General features: G+C 40.6%; 1 protein-coding gene across 1 annotated transcript in view; it reads left to right on the top strand.

Moving 5' to 3' along the window:
- Positions 1-13,056, top strand: part of deptor (DEP domain containing MTOR-interacting protein) — a 61,129-nt gene extending 48,073 nt beyond the window's left edge. Inside the window, exons 9-10 of the mRNA XM_080753235.1 lie at positions 299-403; positions 9,777-13,056. Coding sequence (XP_080609361.1) covers positions 299-403; positions 9,777-9,905 — 234 coding nt within the window. The 3' untranslated portion in view covers positions 9,906-13,056. The remainder of the gene's footprint in view (positions 1-298; positions 404-9,776) is intronic.
- Positions 13,057-20,979: the final 7,923 nt, after the last annotated feature.

Genomic DNA, 20,979 nt, shown 5'->3' with positions numbered 1-20,979 from the left:
CGATATAAAACAGTATTAATACAATACAACTTCAGCTGCTTATTTTAATGTGGTTGAATATGTTGAATTAATCAGACAAGACTTAAAGTGAGTTTATATCTCTATGTTTGTTTAGTTAAACATTGAATGCAAGCACCTGTTAGCATGAATCATTTTACAATCTTTTGACAGTAGATTTAGAGGTATGCCGATGGGCAGAACAGCTGCTAACGTTTGGTCCAGAAGCTGAATGCCAGACACGTGTACAACGATCGGATGCTAACAGACTCGATGTGTTGTTGTTGTTGTTCAACCCCAGATCTTGGGCGACGCCGTGGGCTGGGGCTTTGTGGTGCGAGGCAGCAAACCCTGTCACATCCAGGCCGTGGACCCCAGTGGGCCTGCTGCAGCCGCAGGGATGAAGGTATGACGATGGACACTACAGAGAGACAGCAATATTAAACTGTGTCACATGCCATGGATGACCTTGTGAACATCACTGCTGCTGCTGCTGCAACCAGCTTTGAGGAAAGTGAGGAAGGGGCAGAACAGACAGAGGGACAGAGTAGCAGTGTTGATTTCGTCGACTGAAACTATATCGAAAAATGTTCGTTGACTACCTTTTTTCACTGACTAAATGAAATGAAAACTAAATACAAACTAAGCTATGATGACTAAAACTGAGACTAAATATATTGACAATTTCGTCAACAAATAAAATCTTAGGGAGGGACTTGAGAAGAGATCCAGTAGAACTTAAAAGACAAGTCATTTTATGTTTGGTTGCGCTCTGAAAATAGCCGATCTACAAGCTCACAACGCGTCACAGTGCGACGGGTTGTAAGCTTGTAGATCTATTTTCAGCGCGCAACCACTTGACTGGGAGGCGGAGGAGGGAGTAGGATGTAGGAGAGTAGTGGTGAGGAGAGGGCAGTGAGTCTTAAGATGGGTGTAAAGTTAAAGAGAGAAAGAGGGAAAAATTAGTCGAGGAAAGTTGCCATATCTAAACTCCACTACAAATAGGGGAGGTTGGGGGAGGGATGGATTTAGAGAACATGTGAGAGAGGGAGGGAGGGAAAGAACAGAGGAAAGTGGAACGTGGAGAGTAGAGAGAAAGAGGGCTAAGAGGAAATGAAGTTAAAGGTATGATTGGTGAAGGGATAGGGGTACAGAGAGGAGGCACTACTGGTCCTGCAGCTGGCATGAAGGTATGCACACACACACACACACTGGCAGCAAGGAATGCTGGGAATGCAGAGCACAGCGGTGCTGATCCTATCCACAACATGGGAGAGGAGAGGAGGGGAGTTGGAGCAGAGAGAGAGAGAGACAGTTTGAAGTGACAAAAACAGGCCCTAGCAGCTATACAGAAGAGTTCCCAGTTCGATCACGGGCTCCCCCAGATTTAGTGTCAAAGAGTCCTTGAGCAAGACTCTGAACCCCTAGTTGCTCCCAGGTTTGTGCCTTGCATGGTTTCCTCTGCCATCGGTGTATGAATGTGTGTATGAATGGGTGAATGTAATGCACAATCTCTGTAAAGCGCCTTGGATAAAGGCACTATATAAATGCACCATTTACCATTTTACCAGCTTTGCAAGCTGATAATATATACATTCACACTTGTTCTCCTAATCTTTTACCACATGGTAAAACATTTATATGATGAGGAGATTTTGGCATTCTGGATGACGTCGTAGGCCTTGTATGGCCTACTTGTGTGCGAGCAGAGCGCACCATGAGGTGCGCTGACATCACCACTGGCATCACCAGGAATGCCCTCATTGGCTGTTAATGATGACGTTGCCAGAAATGCTGGTCCCTGATTGGACTACGGCCTTAAAGGACCACTTCACCTCTGGGACAACCAGATCTTATTTTATTGTTGTTTGGGACACGATCAACACAATCCTGAGTAATTTTTTGTGTTCAATCTGTGTTTAGAGATATTTTAGTATTTCAGCATGTACTAGTGATGCATTTTGCATCATATGATGCAAAACACATCACTGATGATGCAAAATGCATCACTAGTACATGCTGAAATACTAAAATATCTCAAAACACAGATTGAACACAAAAAATAACTCAGGATTGTGTTGATCGTGTCCCAAACAACAATAAAATAAGATCTGGTTGTCCCAGAGGTGAACTGGGCCTTTAAGCAAAGGAGGACACCGACATACATACCCAGCCGTTCGCAGTACTCGCGCGCTCTGCTTGCGCAAGTAATGATGGACCTTGATACGAAACAGGTTGAAACCCTCTGATGTAAACAAACAAGGAACAGAAGGGTCGGAGAGGGAAGAGATGCTGGAGAGTATTGAAGGAGCAGGAGGCAGACTGACAGACTTGTAGTTCTGAAAGAGGAAGCAAAACGATGGAAATACATAAATATCACTTCTGTTTTTTCACTCCTCCCCATAATATTGTTTTACTATAGCAACAAGTTGTCTCATAGTCAGATGTTAGGTTTGTCAAAGTGTGTGTGTGTGTGTGTGAGGGGGGGGGGGGACTGGGAGTTTCTGGCTGGCATTCTGTGTGGAGCTTTTTGCAGTCAAATGTGGAGTGAACACTGTTGTTTTATTGAGTTCAAACTATGATTCATTGGCATTAGTGGACCACATTAACGCCGCGGGCCCGCGGCCATTTTGCTTTTATTCCTATGCTTTAACTTAAATATTTCACTTTGAACTATTTTTTGGTGATGCCTTATTCATACAGGTTGATTATTTTATTTGAGCTTAAAAATGAACTAACTTTTTTCAAATCAATTGCTTCGCTATACATTTGCATTCTATGTGTATGTACTCATAACCCAGTTTACAGCAGTTTAAATTAACATGTATTCACGCCGCTTTGTTAATTGTGGGCTCGCCTGTAAGGCGAGCACACGTATGTTATCTTCATTATTTATTTCTATACTAGTCAGTATCCTCAAAACTTTGGCGCGCTTCATCTCTTAAACGCTTACACCTTTCAACACCATTCAAATTTTTATGTGTTCAGCTTACTGAGGACAAGTGTGCGTGTATTTTTCTTTTTGAAATGTTTTGTAGTATAATTATAAAAAAATAAAAATGTTTAACTTTAAGCACCCAATGCATTTCCAATGGGTTTAGTGAGGAAAGGGACCCATGTTTATATTAAGGCGCTGTGGCTGCAATATTCACACTTCAGATATGCTATTTATATCAATGCGTTCACACAGGTCTGCTCTCTGATTTGATCCAAATATCTAAGCTGTGTGATGTATAAAACTATAGTTATAGTTAAAACTATAAATAAATGTCCCTCTCCACTCTACTGATTACACAGCTGTGATCAAGAATCAAGTCCGGGCGATGGGATGTAAATCCCATAGCCATATATCCTAGAGCCCGCAGGGACAGTCAGCCATATTAGTGGTTGTTGTTGGTTGTCAGGGAGATATCAAAACCAATGCATTTCCAAGTCAGATCCACAAACACAATAAAAGCCATGCTCCACTCCTCAGTCTGGAGTGGCCACATAGAAGAACGCCTTGGTTATAGACATAGTGGAGGACAGATGTGATCTGGGATTGTTAGCCAATATGTATATGCACTCAATATACTCCACTACAGTTGGAGTCCATTTGACAGTTGCTGGTTCCCAAACACAGAATCAAAAATGTAGATCTAGAACACATAGAATATGTACAGTACAGTAAGGTTCAGTAGAGTACAGTAAAAGTACAGTAAGGTTCAGTAGAGTACAGTAAAGTACAGTAAGGTACAGAAAGGTACAGTACAGAAAGGTACAGTAGAGTACAGTACAGTAAGGTACAGTAAAGTACAATACAGTACAGTAAGGTACAGTAGAGTACAGTAAAGTACAGTAGAGTACAGTAAGGTACAGTAGAGTACAGTAAAGTACAGTATAGTAAGGTACAGTAGAGTACAGTACAGTAAGGTACAGTACGGCACAGTAGAGTACAGTACAGTATAGTACAGTAAGGTACAGTAGAGTACAGTAAAGTACAGTACAGTAAGGTACAGTACAGTAAGGTACAGTAGAGTACAGTAAAGTACAGTAAGGTACAGTACAGTAGAGTAGAGTAAAGTACAGTACAGTAAGGTAGAGTAAGTTACAGTAGAGTACAGTAAAGTACAGTAAGGTACAGCAGAGTACAGTAAAGTACAGTACTGTAAGGTACAGTACAGTACAGTAGTGTACAGTAAAGTACAGTAAAGTACAGTAACGTACAGCACAGTAAGGTACAGCAAGATACAGTAGTGTACAGTAAAGTACAGTACAGTAAAGTACAATACAGTACAGTAAGGTACAGTAGAGTACAGTAAAGTAGAGTACAGTAAGGTACAGTAGAGTACAGTAAAGTACAGTATAGTAAGGTACAGTAGAGTACAGTACAGTAAGTTACAGTACGGCATAGTAGAGTACAGTACAGTATAGTACAGTAAGGTACAGTAGAGTACAGTTAAGTACAGTACAGTAAGGTACAGTACAGTAAGGTACAGTACAGTACAGTAAGGTACAGTAGAGTACAGTAAAGTACAGTACAGTAAGGTACAGTAGAGTACAGTAAAGTACAGTAAGTTACAGTAGAGTACAGTAAAGTACAGTAAGGTAAAGTACAGTAGAGTACAGTAAAGTACAGTAAGTTACAGTACAGTACAGTACAGTACAGTACAGTACAGTAAGGTGCAGTACAGTATAGTAAGGTACAGTACAATACTGTAGGGTACTGTACCTTACAGTACCTTAAAGTATCCTATTTGTTGGGTTGGAATCGAGCCCACACTGTTTCGAAGGAACAGTATTTCTAGTTAATTTAACATACTGTACAGTACATGACGTACAATACATCACCTGATAGCATTAATCTCTTTGTAATCTGTCAACGGTAGATTAGTTGGAGTAATGAATGTTGATAGGTCAACATTACGGCAGAACAGATGCTGAAGCCCCGCCCCATCACCGTGGTGATGACTCAGAGTACTACTCTGTAAGCCAGTGGTTCTCAACCAGTGGTCCGGGGACCACCAGTGGTCCTTGAGGGGGATCCAGGTGGTCCCGACTCCCCAGCTATAAATGATGGAGAGTTGGTAACCAAAAGGGCCCTTCATAGTAGAGCCCGACCGATGCCATATCTTTTGACCGATGCCGAAGTTTTGCCGATGGAGAGTGCTAGACCACCGATTGCAGATGTTTAACTGATGTTTTATAATATAAAATAATAATAAATAGCCTAAATTTAAAAAACTTCTTACCTTCAAAACCTTTTTTTCCCCCTTTTTTTTACCAATGGTCCGGGGACTACCAGTGGTCCTTGAGGGGTTTCCAGGTGGTCCCCAGCTAAATGATGGAGATTTTGGTAACCAAATGGACCCTTTATAAGATCTTTAACTCATGAGTGTAAAATGAAACCCAATGGTTTCATTTTACAGGCAACAACAATATATTCAAAGTTTTGGGTCTGAGTAATGTCATCAAATGGTGGTCTAATATTACTTATAAAAACGACCGATACATCAGAGAGATAATGACCGATCTCCGATACTGACATCGGGGTCCAAAAACGACCGCCGATATATCGGTCTGGCTCTACTTTATAGATTTTTCACTCTTGAGAGCGTAAAATGAAACCAAATGGATTGAGCATTACTTAATTTACAAGAAGTCTACACAATTAGAGAATGTAGAAGAATTGTTATTTTGATTGACCTGATAACAAAATATATTACGTTTTTGGGTTAAGAGGCTAAATGTCATCAAATGTTGGTCCGTGGCGCAAATGCCCAATAAATAATGGACCTTGATATGAAAGGGGTTGAAAACCACTGTTGTAAGCAAGCTTAGAGAACAGGATGACAGCAGGCAGTATCACATGACAAGTTCTGTAGTTTATTAATCACATAGAGAATATACAGTAGTACACAGGTCACATTACCAGTGATGTAAAGTAACTTAACTCTTTATACAGTACCTAGGCTACTTGAAAATAGCAGTAGCCTACATTTTGATACCAATACTGTCATACTTTTACTCAAGTACATTTCTATAATGCAGTATTGATACTTTTGCTTAAAGGAGTAGTTCATTCCCAAAAGATTACTTTCTTCTATCGACCCATGGACAATTCTGGATGGAGACCCAAATGCATTTGGGTCTCCATCCGGAATCAATGGACCTACAAAGCGCCTCCTCAAATTATTGGCTTCGGAATGCGACAAATACAAAAAAATATTAAGTGTCCATGGCATGAGTAATCAATAGAAAACAAGTCATCTTGGGGGTGAACTACTCCTTGAATCTGAGTATTTTTTCCACCACTGCACATTACATAGAGCAGTGTTTCACAACCACTGTGCCTGGGGACCTTTGGTGTGCCAATGAGAAGGGTCAAGTGTGCCCCTTGAAACTGCTTGAAAGCCAGTATTGTATTTATCATTTTAAAAATGATTTAAACTAGTGAAAACAGACGATCTACAAGCACACAACGCGTTGTGTGCTTGTTTTCACTACTGTTGTGAGACAGCCTTGTATGATGAATCAGGGCTTTACTTTTCGAAGAAACGTACACATTTGAAACTTAGATACAAGGTTTCTTCCCGACAGTGACGATATTTACACCCCCGTATTATGTTGGTGTGCCCATGGATTCTTGGAACATGAAAAGTGTCCCCTTGCAGAAAAAAGGTTGAGAAACACTGACAGAGAATATAGTACACAGGTCACATTACGTGACCAGAGGATACATAGTCATAGCACATACAGAAACAAACAGAGTGTGATATGCGTAAGTACACAATTAAAACATGATGTCCGTCTGTGTAGATGAGTTGTTCTTCAGCAGTTGCATCCATCCCACACTATTGAGCCACAGTGTTCTGATATCTGATGTCACAACAAGCATATCTGTATCTTATGTACCTGAGAGTGAATCAGTACAGATTCCTGTCAACAGATACAGCATAAGCCTAAGATATCTGAGTCCCTGTTATGCCCATATATGGAATCCCTGATGTCATCGGTATATGCCCATATATTGATGTGATTGGCATGACTGATTTATTTGCGTCTGATGCCATGACGACACATTGAGGTTAGGTAACACACTCCATATTTGTGCGTAGCTGCATTGGGACTGATTGCGGCCGCCAGGTCGCACTTACTATCAAAACCTCCTCCGGCTGTCTGTCTGTCCGTCCGTCACACGTCACACTTTTGCCCTGCTCATATCTCCGCAACCGTTGCCCCATCACTTCTCACATAGCCCTCTTCTAGCGCCACCATGAGACCGATTCTTGCAAAACACATTTTTGGACACTGCTCCTACAATTTTTGCCCTAAAATCACACAAATCGGCACACACTTGCTCTACACTGATGTCATCAACATGGATTTGTCCCATTTAGCGCCACCTTCAGGCAGATTTTTTAAAACACATTTTTGGACACTACTCCTACAGATTTTGCCCTAAAATCATGCAAATCGCTACACAGTATGTCTACACTCATGTCATCAAAATGGATCTGTCCCATATAGCGCCACCATCAGGCCGATTTTTTCAAACACATTTTTGGACACTGCTCCTACAGATTTTGCCCTAAAATCACGCAAATCGGTACACAGTATGTCTACACTCATCTCATCAACATGGATCTGTCCCATATAGCGCCACCATCAGACTGATTTTTTCAAACACATGTTTGGACACTTCTCCTACACATTTTGGCCTAAAATCACGCTGCGACCTGACGGTCGCTTATCTCCCGATTAGGGAGTCTTACTGGTAGTGTCATAGTGACATGAACGTGATGACTTTTGCACGTCCGCCCATCTTCCTGCCCTCCCATTAGTCAATGTTTGTGACCGTAGATCGCATTTACTATAAAAACCTGCAGATCCTGTGCGTGCATGCGTCAGTCACAGTGCGTGACACCTCATCCGATCTCAGCAGAAGGCTATAGCTGACCTGTTCTGACATCACAATGATGTTGCAAATGAATGTTGTCCTTGTCCCTCGTATGGCCATATATGGAGATCCCTGACGTCATCAATATCAAGTCCATATCTGGTAATATTAACGAAAGCTTGTTACTAACTAATAACTACATTTTTATTTGTATTTATTTCTGAAAAGTAAAACTTTTTGACATAAAGTGCAGGGTTTCTGTGTGCAACCAATCAACCTTTTGACATCTCTGGGGAGAGGAGAGCTCTTTCGGAGAAAAGGACTGTGTGTGAGTGTGTTCCCTTTAACTCATTGATTGCCAAGGCCCGAGTTATTACAGTAGTCCCAGGCTGCCACACCCCGAGTTTCCCGAGTTGGCAGCCATTTTGGAAAAAAGAAAAAAAAATCCAAAAATGCCTAAAATGTATTGGGCATGATTGCAATCGCGAAATTGCATGTTTAGCCCCATAACAAACACATCTTTCAAAATGGCAAAATGTTTGTTTTGTCTGACTTTGAAGGCTTCTATCTCATGAATGCCTGAACGGATTTCCAAGCAGATTTTTTTTGTTTGAAAGCTGTTAAAAAGTACTACACATAATGGTGCATGATCTAGACATGGGCGTGCACGATCCGTGCACTAAACATTGATCCGTGCACTAGAAATTTAGGAAGGTGGCAGTGTTTGTTTTGTCTGACTTTGAAGGCCTTTATCTCATGAATGCCTGAACGGATTTCCAAGCGGATTTTTTTGTTTGAAAGCTGTTAAAAAGTACTACACATAGGGTGCATGATCTAGGCATGGGCGTGCACGATCCGTGCACTAAAAATGTATCCATGCACTAGAACTTTAGGAACGTGGCATCCTGGTACTTGGCGGCCATCTTGAAAAGGCCAATCAATAAGTTAATAGCCTGCTGATCTAAACCACATTGAAGATAACTGCAGCAGCTACAAATAATGGATGCCAAGTCTTGTTTTGTTATCAGACTTGTCATGCTGATTCACTAAAGATAAGGCAGGTGGAGTCCTTGCATGACCGAGAAGTAAATTAGGTGTGTCTCTAAAAGTTCTGGTTGGTGTGACAGTATTTATTTCAGGATTACTTTCCTCGTTCAAGTGTGACCCTTTGTGTCTGACTCTGAAGCTCCCCACCAGTTTTCAATACCTGACTTGACATGTTGTAACTGATCTTATTCATGTCCGTCATGTGGAGAACGACAGTGGAAATACGGTATGTTGGAGATACTGTACAACACGTCCTAATCTTAACAAAAAAACAGGGTTTCAGAGAATTACTGCTTTGCTCCAAAATGGTGGTGGACTGCAGACTTACAAAGAAAACAATTCTAAGGCACTCGGCCGTCTTTAGTGAAAAAAACAAAGGTCTATTTTCCAACGCGTATCGACCTAAGACCTCTTAGGTTCAGAGTGCCTTGGAATTATTTTCTTTGAAAGTCTTCAGTCCACACCTTTTTGGTGCTAAACAGTACTTCTTTGAAAAAAAAAACTTTTTTGTTGTTCATATGTTTCTACCTGTATCACCAAAGAGCACCTGTCTATTAGAGGCACTGATCATTGCAGTGCATTGGTGTGATTTTTTTCTCTTTTTATAATGTCCTAACATTAGTTGGTTTATTGCTGTTTCTGCTTAGATATATCTGCATGTTTCTTTCACCAACTTTCTCTCCTACCATCCTCAGTGTTTGTAACTGGACCTCTAAGGGTCCATTTGGTTCCACTTGTACACTGTGAGTTAAATTAACACTGAGGATTTGACTGTGTATATGTACAGTATATGTATATCCATCTGTTTCTTTCACAAAAGTGAATCTTTCTCTCTTCACCGCTCCCCTGTCAGGTGTGTCAGTTTGTGGTGTCGGTGAACGGACTCAGCGTGCTCTCGCTCGACTACCGGACCGTGAGTAACCTGATTCTGACCGGTCCCAGGACGGTTGTCATGGAGGTGATGGAGGAGGCGGAGTACTGAAGGAACAGGACAGGTGGAGAGGGACGGACGGTTTGGTTGAAGAAATTGACGTTTTGGAGACGAGATGTTGTTTGAAACCGACGTTCAAATCGAGGGGTGGAAACCGCTCAACCTCAGCACCGCGGAGAGACATGGGGAGAGGGAGAAGAATGTGCCAGAGCAGTGGTCCTCAAACTTTTTCATACCAGGGACCCCTAAATGGATATATATTTGGCCGTGGACCCAAAAGATTTTGTGCCAGGGACGACCCCCAGAAGAGAAAATATTTGTTAAAAAATCTCCAAACACTTTCAAGATTTTTCTAAAAATGTCAAAAATAGCTGATGTAAAAGCTCGCAGCGCGGCACGAAGTGACGCGCTGTGAGCTTGTACATCTGCTATTTTTGAGAGAAGAGCATGCTAGGCGGTGGTTCTCAAACGTTTTCATGCCAGGGACCCCTAAATGGATATATATGTGGCAGCGGACCCCCATCTGAAAACGCTTTGTGCCAGGGACGACCCCCAGAAGAGAAAATCTGTGTTTAAAATTCTCCAAACACTTTCAAGACTCAAAAGTAGTAGCTGTACAAGCTTGCCGCATGAACAAAGTGATGCGCTGTGAGCTTGTAAATCTGTTATTTTTGAGAGAAGAGTGTTCTAGCTAGAGGGGAATAGTCGCATAACTTGAGTCTTAGCAAGTTGTCACTTTCTGTGTTGGTAGAAAGACAAAGCCATTTCATCTTTTGTTTTTATCACTTCAAGGACTGTGTGTGTTTGATATGGAAAGTGGACAATCGAGGTGAAATGTGAGTTATCAGAGAGATAAGAGAGGTGGAGTAAAGTAAAAGCACTTGACTGTGTGTGGGTCAGTTCACTTAGCTTTTGAACACCCCACATTATGAGAGTGAGAGTGGGAAGGAACCACTGCTATCAATGATGGGAGCATCGAGGTCTAACTTGAAACCCACAAATACTTGTGGTCTGAAATTTGAAGGCCCCTTTATTGGGTCTGATATTGGTGTGTCTGGCAGGACTGTGGAATATAAAATGCTATCAAACTACAAATTGGGTACAGAAATGAGGAGCCTCCCTCCGCGGCGAGACCATTTTGGTGAAAAAGTTGAAGTCCCTGTTCTAATATATGGAAGGATATATCATGTTGACACCTTCATTGACCTCTCCCCTAGTTTCACTCCCTCTCCCATCCACAATGGCCCTGCACTGCCCTCTACTGGCCCTAAAAAGCAATCGACCTGGGAACAGTGTATGAGACAAAGTACTAGGTATATCAGATATCTTGTTATGCGAGTTGCATTTTCTTTCCCCCAGCACAAAGCACGAAGGTGAAACTGGACAGTTCTAAGAATCTGAATCAATATAAACTTTATCGCATCACAGGTTTAAAGAAGTGGGTGAAATTGTAGTTTTTTTGTTTTTTTCTGTGTGCGCCATTATTTTGTAGTTTTTGTTTGTTTTTTGGGAGGGGGGGGAGAGGATAGGGGTAGCGTAAGAGCAGGAGAGAAAAGAAAAACGGGTTAGAAACAGGTCAAAGTCTAAGACATATGACACAGATAGATAGCATGTGTAGTAGCAGATATTTAAATGATGTTTAGAACATTTGCATCATATGCAGGTGTGTGTGTGTCCTTCAGAATATCAACATCATGCAGGTTCTTATCAGCAGATAAATAAGTAATTACATTTTCTGTCAGGCAACATCCCAACTAAAACAGGCGTGGCGAGGAGAGAGCAGGGGTAGACATTAAGGGAGGTTTGCCACTGGGCCAGTGACTTTTCAAGATCACTACCATTGTAGCTACTGGCCCTGGAACATTATTTTGGAAGAATTGACCCTCATAATGATGGGCTCACAGAATGCTATGTTGTAATTAACCAGACAATTTCACAAAAAACATAACAAAACACCAGTAACACAGGAAAATAATGTGAACTTTTTTTTAATGGCATTCATGTGGGAACGTGTGTACTGCTGGCCCGGAGGGTCTAAATACTGTATTACTTCCGGGCCAGCGGGCCATTTATAATGTCTATCCTATTTTGTCTTAAAACCTATATAGTTTTTGCTTTAATACTTAAGTCCCCGTCCTCCCAAAGTATATGACTTTAGTCTGCACTATCTAGTAGTTAGTGTAAGCTACAATAAATATAAATACACAATATTGTGCTTCTACTTTAGAGCTTTAGCCAATTTAGGCATTATCATGATTCAATGTGGGCGCTTAGGTGAAAAGGTTACGACCCTGGCTTGTGCTGTATTTTGTGTACATGTAGACAGGTTGGATGGGGAAACTTCATAACCTAGTCAGGTTAGAAACATCATCATTCAGGTCTGGAAAATGCACTTCCCCCGTTAATATCATGCGATGACACAAGAGCTATTATATTCCGTATGTACAGGTATGTTCCAAAATGTTATCGTTTTATTCCCAAGAACTCAAAGAGCTCATTGGATTTGGAGCTCTATTTCTATGCTTTGATGTTTAGATGTTAGTGCTAAGGTGTTTTTCAAAAGCCCTGGCTAGATGTAGTTTAATCTCTAGATTAATAGTGTAATCTAGTTTAATCTCTATATTACACTACGTCTGACGCATTCTGCCGCTGACACATGCCGCTGACACAATCTCCAGTGTCAGTTGCGACGCCAAATAATTACATCACAGTCTGAAGGTACCTGTACCTTCCGTTTTCCCATAATGTCAACTTCTAGATACATTTTAGACTAGAGTATCTAGAAGTAAGTATGTAAAAACATAATAATAATAAGGAATCACATGTGACACCATCATCAAGTGTTTTCAGTTCAAATATGCTGCCAGGCCAATGAAACTATGGAAAGCTATGGGAAAGTGAACCGTAACAGAAAATGGGTAATGCTGCCACCTTCTGGAAATCTGGCGCTACAGGATTTCTCTGGTATCTGCGGAAGTTGCATAAATAGTTCATGTATGTAGAGATATGATATTTCATATTACCATTTAGAGAGATGATATTTCATATTATCATTTAGAGAGATGATATTTCATATGACCCATTTAGAGATATGATATTTCATATTTAGGGCTGTCACAATTATTACATAATCGTCTAATCGTAATTATTTGACATTATCGCAATTATTTTGTCATAATCGTCATAATCGTGAATGTTGAAAAAATTCAGAAATAGTGGAAATAGCAGATCTACAAGCTCACAACGCGTCGCATCGCGACGTGTTGTGAGCTTGTAGATCGGCTATTTCCACTATCAATGTTATTTTTTAAGTAGTAAGTTGTCAAATATGTCATTAATTTCTTTGTGTATTTAGGTTTTGCGTCATATCTGCCATGTGCAACTTCAAAGCCTAAAAGCCAAACAGAAATGTAATTGTCAATGACAAAAACACAATTAAATCGTTAATCGCCAATTATTTGAGCGACAATTAATCGTCATGTAAAATGTCATATCGTGACAGCCCTATATTACCTTGTAGATATATGATATTTCAGATGACCATGTAGAGATATGATATTTCAGATACATCCAGTGCAGTAGCTGACTTTTCGAAAACCGATTCAAAACTCTTGGAATTTAAATGTTGCTCAGATTAATGAAATATACCTCTGTGGATGTATTCTGAAAGTCTTTGTACTGCCACTTGTATATTGTAGGTTCAATGTTTTTGAATTGCATGTACAAAACTATACAATTCTAAAAGTTGATTACACATTCATAGATTTCACACTGCCAGTTTCTGTTCAAATATATCCTTTTGGTTTGTAAAATTCAAAATGTAAATATAAATTGCACTGCATTTACTAATAGTCCCATTGTGATGCTAGTGATTCTAACTTTTCTCAAATAAGTGGTGTATGACATTAACAACATTTTTGACACCAAGAGTTCTTTCAATATTTGAATGTTAAAGAAAATCCACTCCCTGAGATGAAACTGGACCCAGTCCTAGCCTCAGGTTAAACTTAAGCAGGTTGTATTCTATCTAATATTAGATAATATTGCATTAGATAACATCTACAGTATAATATTTAGGTGGACTCTGTGAGTGTCTTTTGTGCCATCATAACATCTCTGCTGGACAGAATTAAATCACTAAAAGTCTTTCTTGCCACACATGCACAAAGCATGGTCTAATAGTCTGTCCGTCATTCTTCCACTGTGCTTACATGTGATATTACACACTCAAATGCATGCTTCTTGAAAGATCTGTTGCATCTTCACCTATAGCTGCATTATCACCTACCTATTCCAACGTGTTAGATATAGAAACAGTGTGATATAGAAACAAGCTTTCCCTTAATCGTCTTACAACTGTGATTTTTGTTCTGCTCGTTTCACACGTGCCCATTACTTTTGTTACATGGATGTTTCCAAATATCTTTTTTTATAAAGCTCATGCTAAGTTCATGTACGTATGTCCTGGTAAGTTTGATTAAGAGTTAAGGGTGGCCGGTCAGACAAAGTGGAAGGTTTAAACACTCTGTTGACACCTTTCAAAATCAAATCTGATCATTCTGTTGCAAACATGTCACTCCAAAAGTGATAAAAAATACATAGCACATCACACGGTCACAGTTAATTAATTCTTTTATGTGTTTAAAATGGCATATTCTCTCTATGATAATAATTCCCTTTAACTTGGTAGCATATTCAACGGTCCACAGATGGAATAGGATCATGCCTATTTTCAAGTCAACACCAGTTTAATTAGTCTTTGAATCACAACATGAAAGTTTGTGATTGGGTTTACGGTCTGCATATGAAGTGACAATTGGAATTAACTGAAGGAAAGATTATGGATAACAATGGTCAAAATAATGGACAAAATAATGATGTTACAGTGTCAGTTTGTTTATGAATGATTTGCTTGGCTGTGCTGCCTTGACATATTTTCTGTGTCATGGCTTTTGTAACAAGGTTGTCTTTTGTCCTAGATGGTTTATAGAGGTTTGCTGACTGTTCAACTTCAATAAGCTTGAAAACATTTGCCTTAAGAGCTTATTTTGCTGCTAATCACAGTGGGCAGTAAACTCTTCTTGATCTCATCTAAAAGCTAATGGGTTTATGCTAGCTATGCTATCTGTGAACTTTTACATCAGAAATCACTAGTATAAGTGCACATTGTTTGAGGTGATCATCTTTATATTCTACTGACAATCAATGTTTTTTTTTTTATTTCAATAGCACTATAGTGGTTTAATAGCAATTATCTGCAGAGTTTTGACATTTGAAAGCATTCTGCTCTATGCCGACATTGCAGTCATTTTTGATATTTTGATTTTACTGACAGATTCTTCAATCTACGTCCACGTACGGCCAGAGTGAGGTTCCAGATGATATTTACTGCTTTTATTTGTCCTTTTCTATCAAGCGGTGAACGGGAGAATAAAGAAACCCCACTAGATTCATGGTACCACATTCTGTATTTGACATTTTGATGTGATGCAATCCATCGTGTGTTTAATAAACATACTGATTTGATTCTAATCTGTGGTTCGCTTTGTCTTCAGCCTATTTCGTATTTGATTTTTATATAAATTTATTTTGAACAGGGCTTTATTGTTAGGCTTTTGGGGGGTCACTTTCATTCACCACTGAACTAAGTAATATGGAAATAATAAAGTATTGCTTGGTGTGTCTGTGCATGCACATGCACGCACACACTGAATATATACTGAATTCGTGAATTTAACCCCAAACTACTGCTTTCAATATGTTCCTGGCAAATAATTGATGGTCCCTTTGGTATCATGTTTGGGTGCTGTAATAGAGTACCCAAATAAGATTCCACAAGGGGTGGCATTTTCATTCTGGTTTTGTCAAGACAAATGGACAGGGTCGTTTTGGTTTTGGACCTGCAGCAGGGCTAATAAACAAGCTCTTTAATTGACCTGATAATAGTTACGTTCCGATAATAGTTACATACAGTAGACTGTTTTTGCTTTGACACAGTCGCTTAAACACAGCAAGTTAATATAATGGCTAATATAGCCCCTTTTCCATTGACATGGCCCAACACCACACCACTCCACACTGCCCACTTGTGCCAGGTTTTCCATTACAAGGACGTGGGTAGAGCGGTGTGAAAGTGGTACTAAACGAAAGTATCCAATCTGAGAGTGTAAACTTCATAATGACTCATCACTCACTGACTTTTCATTTAGACCACCAGGATGAAGTTGTAATACATGATAATAGATTATATTGTGTTATAATCACTGTTATAATCTATTATAGTGTATTATAATTATCATAGTAATATTAATACTTTATAGTGTATCACAGTTCTAACCCATTATAGTGCATTATAATTAGGATAGTTGTAATACAAATTGATATTGTATTATAATCACTGTTAAAAGGGTCAATTTGTTTCTTATCGATAGGGGTACTTTTGTGTAATGGAAAATTTTGATATTTTTATGTGGTGCGGTGTAGTGCTGTGTAGTATGGTGCTAAAGCTGCAGTCGAAAAGGGGGCTTATGTCTGACTCCAGAAAGTGCCATTGCATCCTTTCGTTCAGAAATAAACAGTACATCGATTGTACCAGTAGGGGGTAGTATTGCACCGTACTACACGGTCTGCATGATGCAGCTCAATATCAAATATCTTCACAGTACAGAATACTATAATTGTCCCTCGCCAGGCTGTGCTAATGTCCACAAGGAGGAAGAACATGCAGACACGATGTATTTTTCAGCCCTAACATGATTTCTACCGAGCTTTCATGTCATGATTCCCTGTGTTGATGTCATGGTGTTGAGTGCTGATTAGGCTGTTGACAGCGGAGCAGAGTGACAGCAGGTTAATGGAGGAATCAGGGACACACCGGGCCGCAGGGCATGCTTCCCACACAGTCATCTGCCCTTATCTCTCTCTCTGTCCCTTTTCTTCAAGCGCACGCTCATGCACACGCACACACGCACCCACACACACACACACACACTCTCACTCACACACACACACACACACACACACACACACACACAGACACTCACTCACTCACTCACTCACTCACACACACACACACACACACACACACACACACACACAGACACTCACTCTCTCTCTCTCACACACACACACACACACACACACACACACACACACACACACACACACACACACACACACACACACACACACACAGGGTTGCGGCCCTCAGATGATCCTCAGGGATCATCAGGAATTCTGTCCTGGTGGTAATGGACTTGTGTGCATGTGCATGCTCACGTGTGTGTGTGTGTGTGTGTGTGTGTGTGTGTGTGTGTGTGTGTGTGTGTGTGTAGTGTACCTTACTTGATATACCTGAGATTGTATATGAACAGTGAAATTACGAAACCTTCTATTCCTTGGAAATAGTCCTGGGTTCAGATCATGACGAGACCCTGTCTTTTACACAATTTAATCCAGTGAGTCTAATCTATTTGCAATCTGTTGGTAGTAATGCACTGCTATACCATAGGTGTCACCTGGCAGCGTCGTCGCCCCGTCCCTCGCTCTCCTTGCTATGCCCTCTCATCTCTCACCCCTTGGTCTCCTGCTCTCTTTTCACAGTATGATTGACAGCATGTGCACACATAGACATCAAAGGGGGCTTGAGCCCCTGCCCTTTTGTCAATCTGTAAAAACTGCCCTCTCCAGACCTTGAATGCAGTTTTTACTATGGTGAAAGAAATGCAAATGCCCTCTTTCCATGCCATACCTGGGCTGGCTGCATTAATAAAGACAATTGCCTTGTCCAAAGTCTCCTGAACTGCAGAATCTTATGTTGAAAGAAATTGCCCTCTCTGTGTAGAAATCCATGCCGTACGCCACATCTCAAGTATTCACTTGATTATGCTACTCAAGTTCCTAAAATAGCCGACCTCCAAGCTCACAGCTCGTCGCAGCGAGCTTGGAGGTCCGCTATTTTCCATATTTTCACCTGGCCCATTTAGAAATGTCAGCCCCTGCCTCTCTAACATTCTCTGCACGTCCCTGCCTCACTGCCTCCCTCGCCCTCCTCTCTACGCCCTCCCCCATCTCTCACCCATGGTCTCCCGCTCTCTTTTCACAGTATGATTGACAGAAAGACCAGTGGAAGAATGGACCTTATCAGACAAGAGTCATAAGACCATCTCTAATATCTATGTGTTCCTTTTCATTCATTCATTTATCGACTCAGTAAAAGACTCACCTATAACCTCAGGCATCATCCATCCTTCTACAGCATGCATTCCTCTACCTTAATGCAGTGGTTCTCAAACTTTTTCATGGCGAGGACCCCCAGATTGTCACTTATTAGCCCGCGGACCCCCATTTGAAAAGATGCCAGGGACCCTCATAAGAGAAGAGTTTTACAGCTCTAGCAGTGATTTTCAAAAAAAATTATTTCAAGGAACCCATGCAGTTTGACATGCATTAGGCTACGGACCCCCATTCAATGGCATATTTCTATCTCTGGGACCCCAATTTATCTTGTAAAATCAATGTTAATTTAACTTTAAAGACAGGATGAAATCAAAAACATGTTTTTCACACCTTTAGAGCATATCTGTAGTGATAATATGGCCATACCTAACACTAGATGCCAAAAAAAATAGAAAATAAACAATTTTTGTGTATATTTAAAGGCAATCTGGGAACCCATCGTCAAAGAAAGGGCGACACCTATCGGTCTGTCTCTCTTCCTTTAGCTACTCTGAGGCTGTCTCGAGAGATTAATTTAAAGGTCCCTAAATAGGCCATTCTTAATTACTTCCTGTGAACAGAAATTCAAAAAGTGATGACAGCATATAAATTAACCTTTGATTACATTCACCTGTTTGTTTCCCATTGCTGGCTCCCATTACTCCCATTACTCACATTTTAAATCCCATCGCCTGAAGGGCTGGTCCCCTCGGATTGGTTCAGAAACACACAGGCTTCCTTTTCAAACTGAAACTACAAATGGAACGGTTTCATTTCTACACTCTCTGAGTTACAGACCCATAAGGGTCCATTTGGTTCCTAACTATCATTTAGCTGGGGACCCCTGGAACTCCCTCAAGGACCCCTGGGGGTCCCCGGACCCCACTTTGAGAACTAGTGCCTTAATGAATTGAATACACACTGCAGGACCACAATGGAAACAAGCCCCATGGGCTTTTTGTGTTTTCCTTTTAGCAATCTTTGTAAACCGTCATAGGCCTACCTCTGTACAATCTGCAAACTGTTAATAAAGTATTCAATCAATCAAGCAATATCAGTATTTCTTGTTATAGCATCTGTCCACTGACTGGTACAGAAGAATATATATATATTGTATAGATTACATTCACATGCCCAGAGAGAAAGGGAGTGTGGTGGAGTGCTTTTTAGGTTATCATCTAGGGTCTTAAAGATGAAAACACAACGAATATCATGTGTTTAATGCTTTCCAATAATTAGATAATAAAGGGGGAGTGGAATTATGACAGGTGCTGCTGTCATAAAGTCACTCCCAGGCAGGGACGTGCTGGGCCCCTGATTCAGCCCGGGAAAAAGAGTTGGGGAGGCCCTCATTGCGTGCTATAGAGAGAGATCTCTCTCTATAGCGCTGCTGGTACTCAAAGATTTGTGACAAAGACAAGGCCAATTACATGAGTTATATTTCGTGGTTGTCGGGTGGAAACCTTGTATGTCCAAAACCGTTTGTTTTGTATTTATCATTTTAAAAATGATTTAAACTAGTGAAAATAGCCGATCTACAAGCACACAACGCCTCGCACTGCGAGGCGTTGTGTGCTTGTAGATCTGCTGTTTTCACTACTTTTGTGCAAACAGTTTAATTTTTTTCCCAATGGCCGGCCTGGACCGGCCGGGAATGAACCGGCCGTTCGGGAGTTGTCCCGCTTTTCCCAATGGCCAGCACGTCCCTGCTCCCAGGTAAACACACTGTGTGTTTGAGCTCGACACTAGCAGGCACGTTCACAAAACACAAAAAGACCACCCCAAAAATCGTCACGCACAGTACGCACACGCAGAAGTGCCCTTTTGTGAGGTTTGAGCACCTGCCCACTCAGTGCTCTGCACTCTGCAGGGCCCTGTGGTGGATGGATACATGCTATGGGTACATCCATTGAGTTATCACTCAGTCATAGACATATGTAAGGTGGCAGTACATTTTAAATGAGTCACATGAATCCTACTGCAAAAGTATGATTTGCCTTAATAATTATTTATGGGTCAGACACCAGATAGCTGTAGGCTATTAATATTCATGATGAGCTGGTGCCTCTGTAAAGGTTATAGAGTTTCTGACCTATATAATAGGGAGCATTTCAACAATTTAAATTCTATTGTCAGGCCCAAAGAGTGACACTAAGTAATATTAATACTGTCACATAATATCGATTCAACTCCCATGACAGAACGACTTCAAGGACAACTTTGTTTTCTACAACAAGGGTGCATATTTTAGATTGTAATAAGAGAATTAGAGATTACAAGAATTAGAGCGTACGTAAGTGGCTAAATATGACTTTTTAGACACAATAAGCCCATTCCCAAGATGCATCGCAATCTTTCATGGGCAGATGCATGTGACTTATGGGGGCTAGTAGTGTTGTACTGTAAATAGTAGTAAAGAAATCGCCGGTACTGACATTGGGGTCACGGAATTATTACAAAATAAATAAATACTCAACTGAATAAAACCAAATAACAGAATGAGTGAGATACTGTACAATGTAAAAAATGATTACAAATGCATTTTAACCATAATTGTTACAAAACACCGATATAGCCCTAGACTTCCTACATTACATAATGTGCACATTTATGTGCATACAGTTACCTCCGGGGTTAGGTTGGGGTCGCGATTCAATCACAGCATTATTTTGGGGTCAGGGGCTGAAAAGTTTGGGAACCCATGCTATAGACAACCAGACTATTTCAGTAAAACTGAACAGTTTCTTGTTCAGTTTTATTTCATCTAGTAAACTTTTCTATCCATCCATCTTCAACGGCTAATGACGTAATGTTGTAGTTTTCTGACTTTAAAAGACTACACCGCAGACTGTACTACGATACCCCCACCACACTCACAGTATAGACCAAGGAAGGTCCTCCACCCCAA

This window comes from Nannobrachium achirus (genome assembly GCF_963921795.1).
Source record: "Nannobrachium achirus genome assembly, chromosome: 2".
Lineage (NCBI taxonomy): Eukaryota > Metazoa > Chordata > Actinopteri > Myctophiformes > Myctophidae > Nannobrachium > Nannobrachium achirus.
This window is presented reverse-complemented; position numbering and strand designations above follow the sequence as displayed.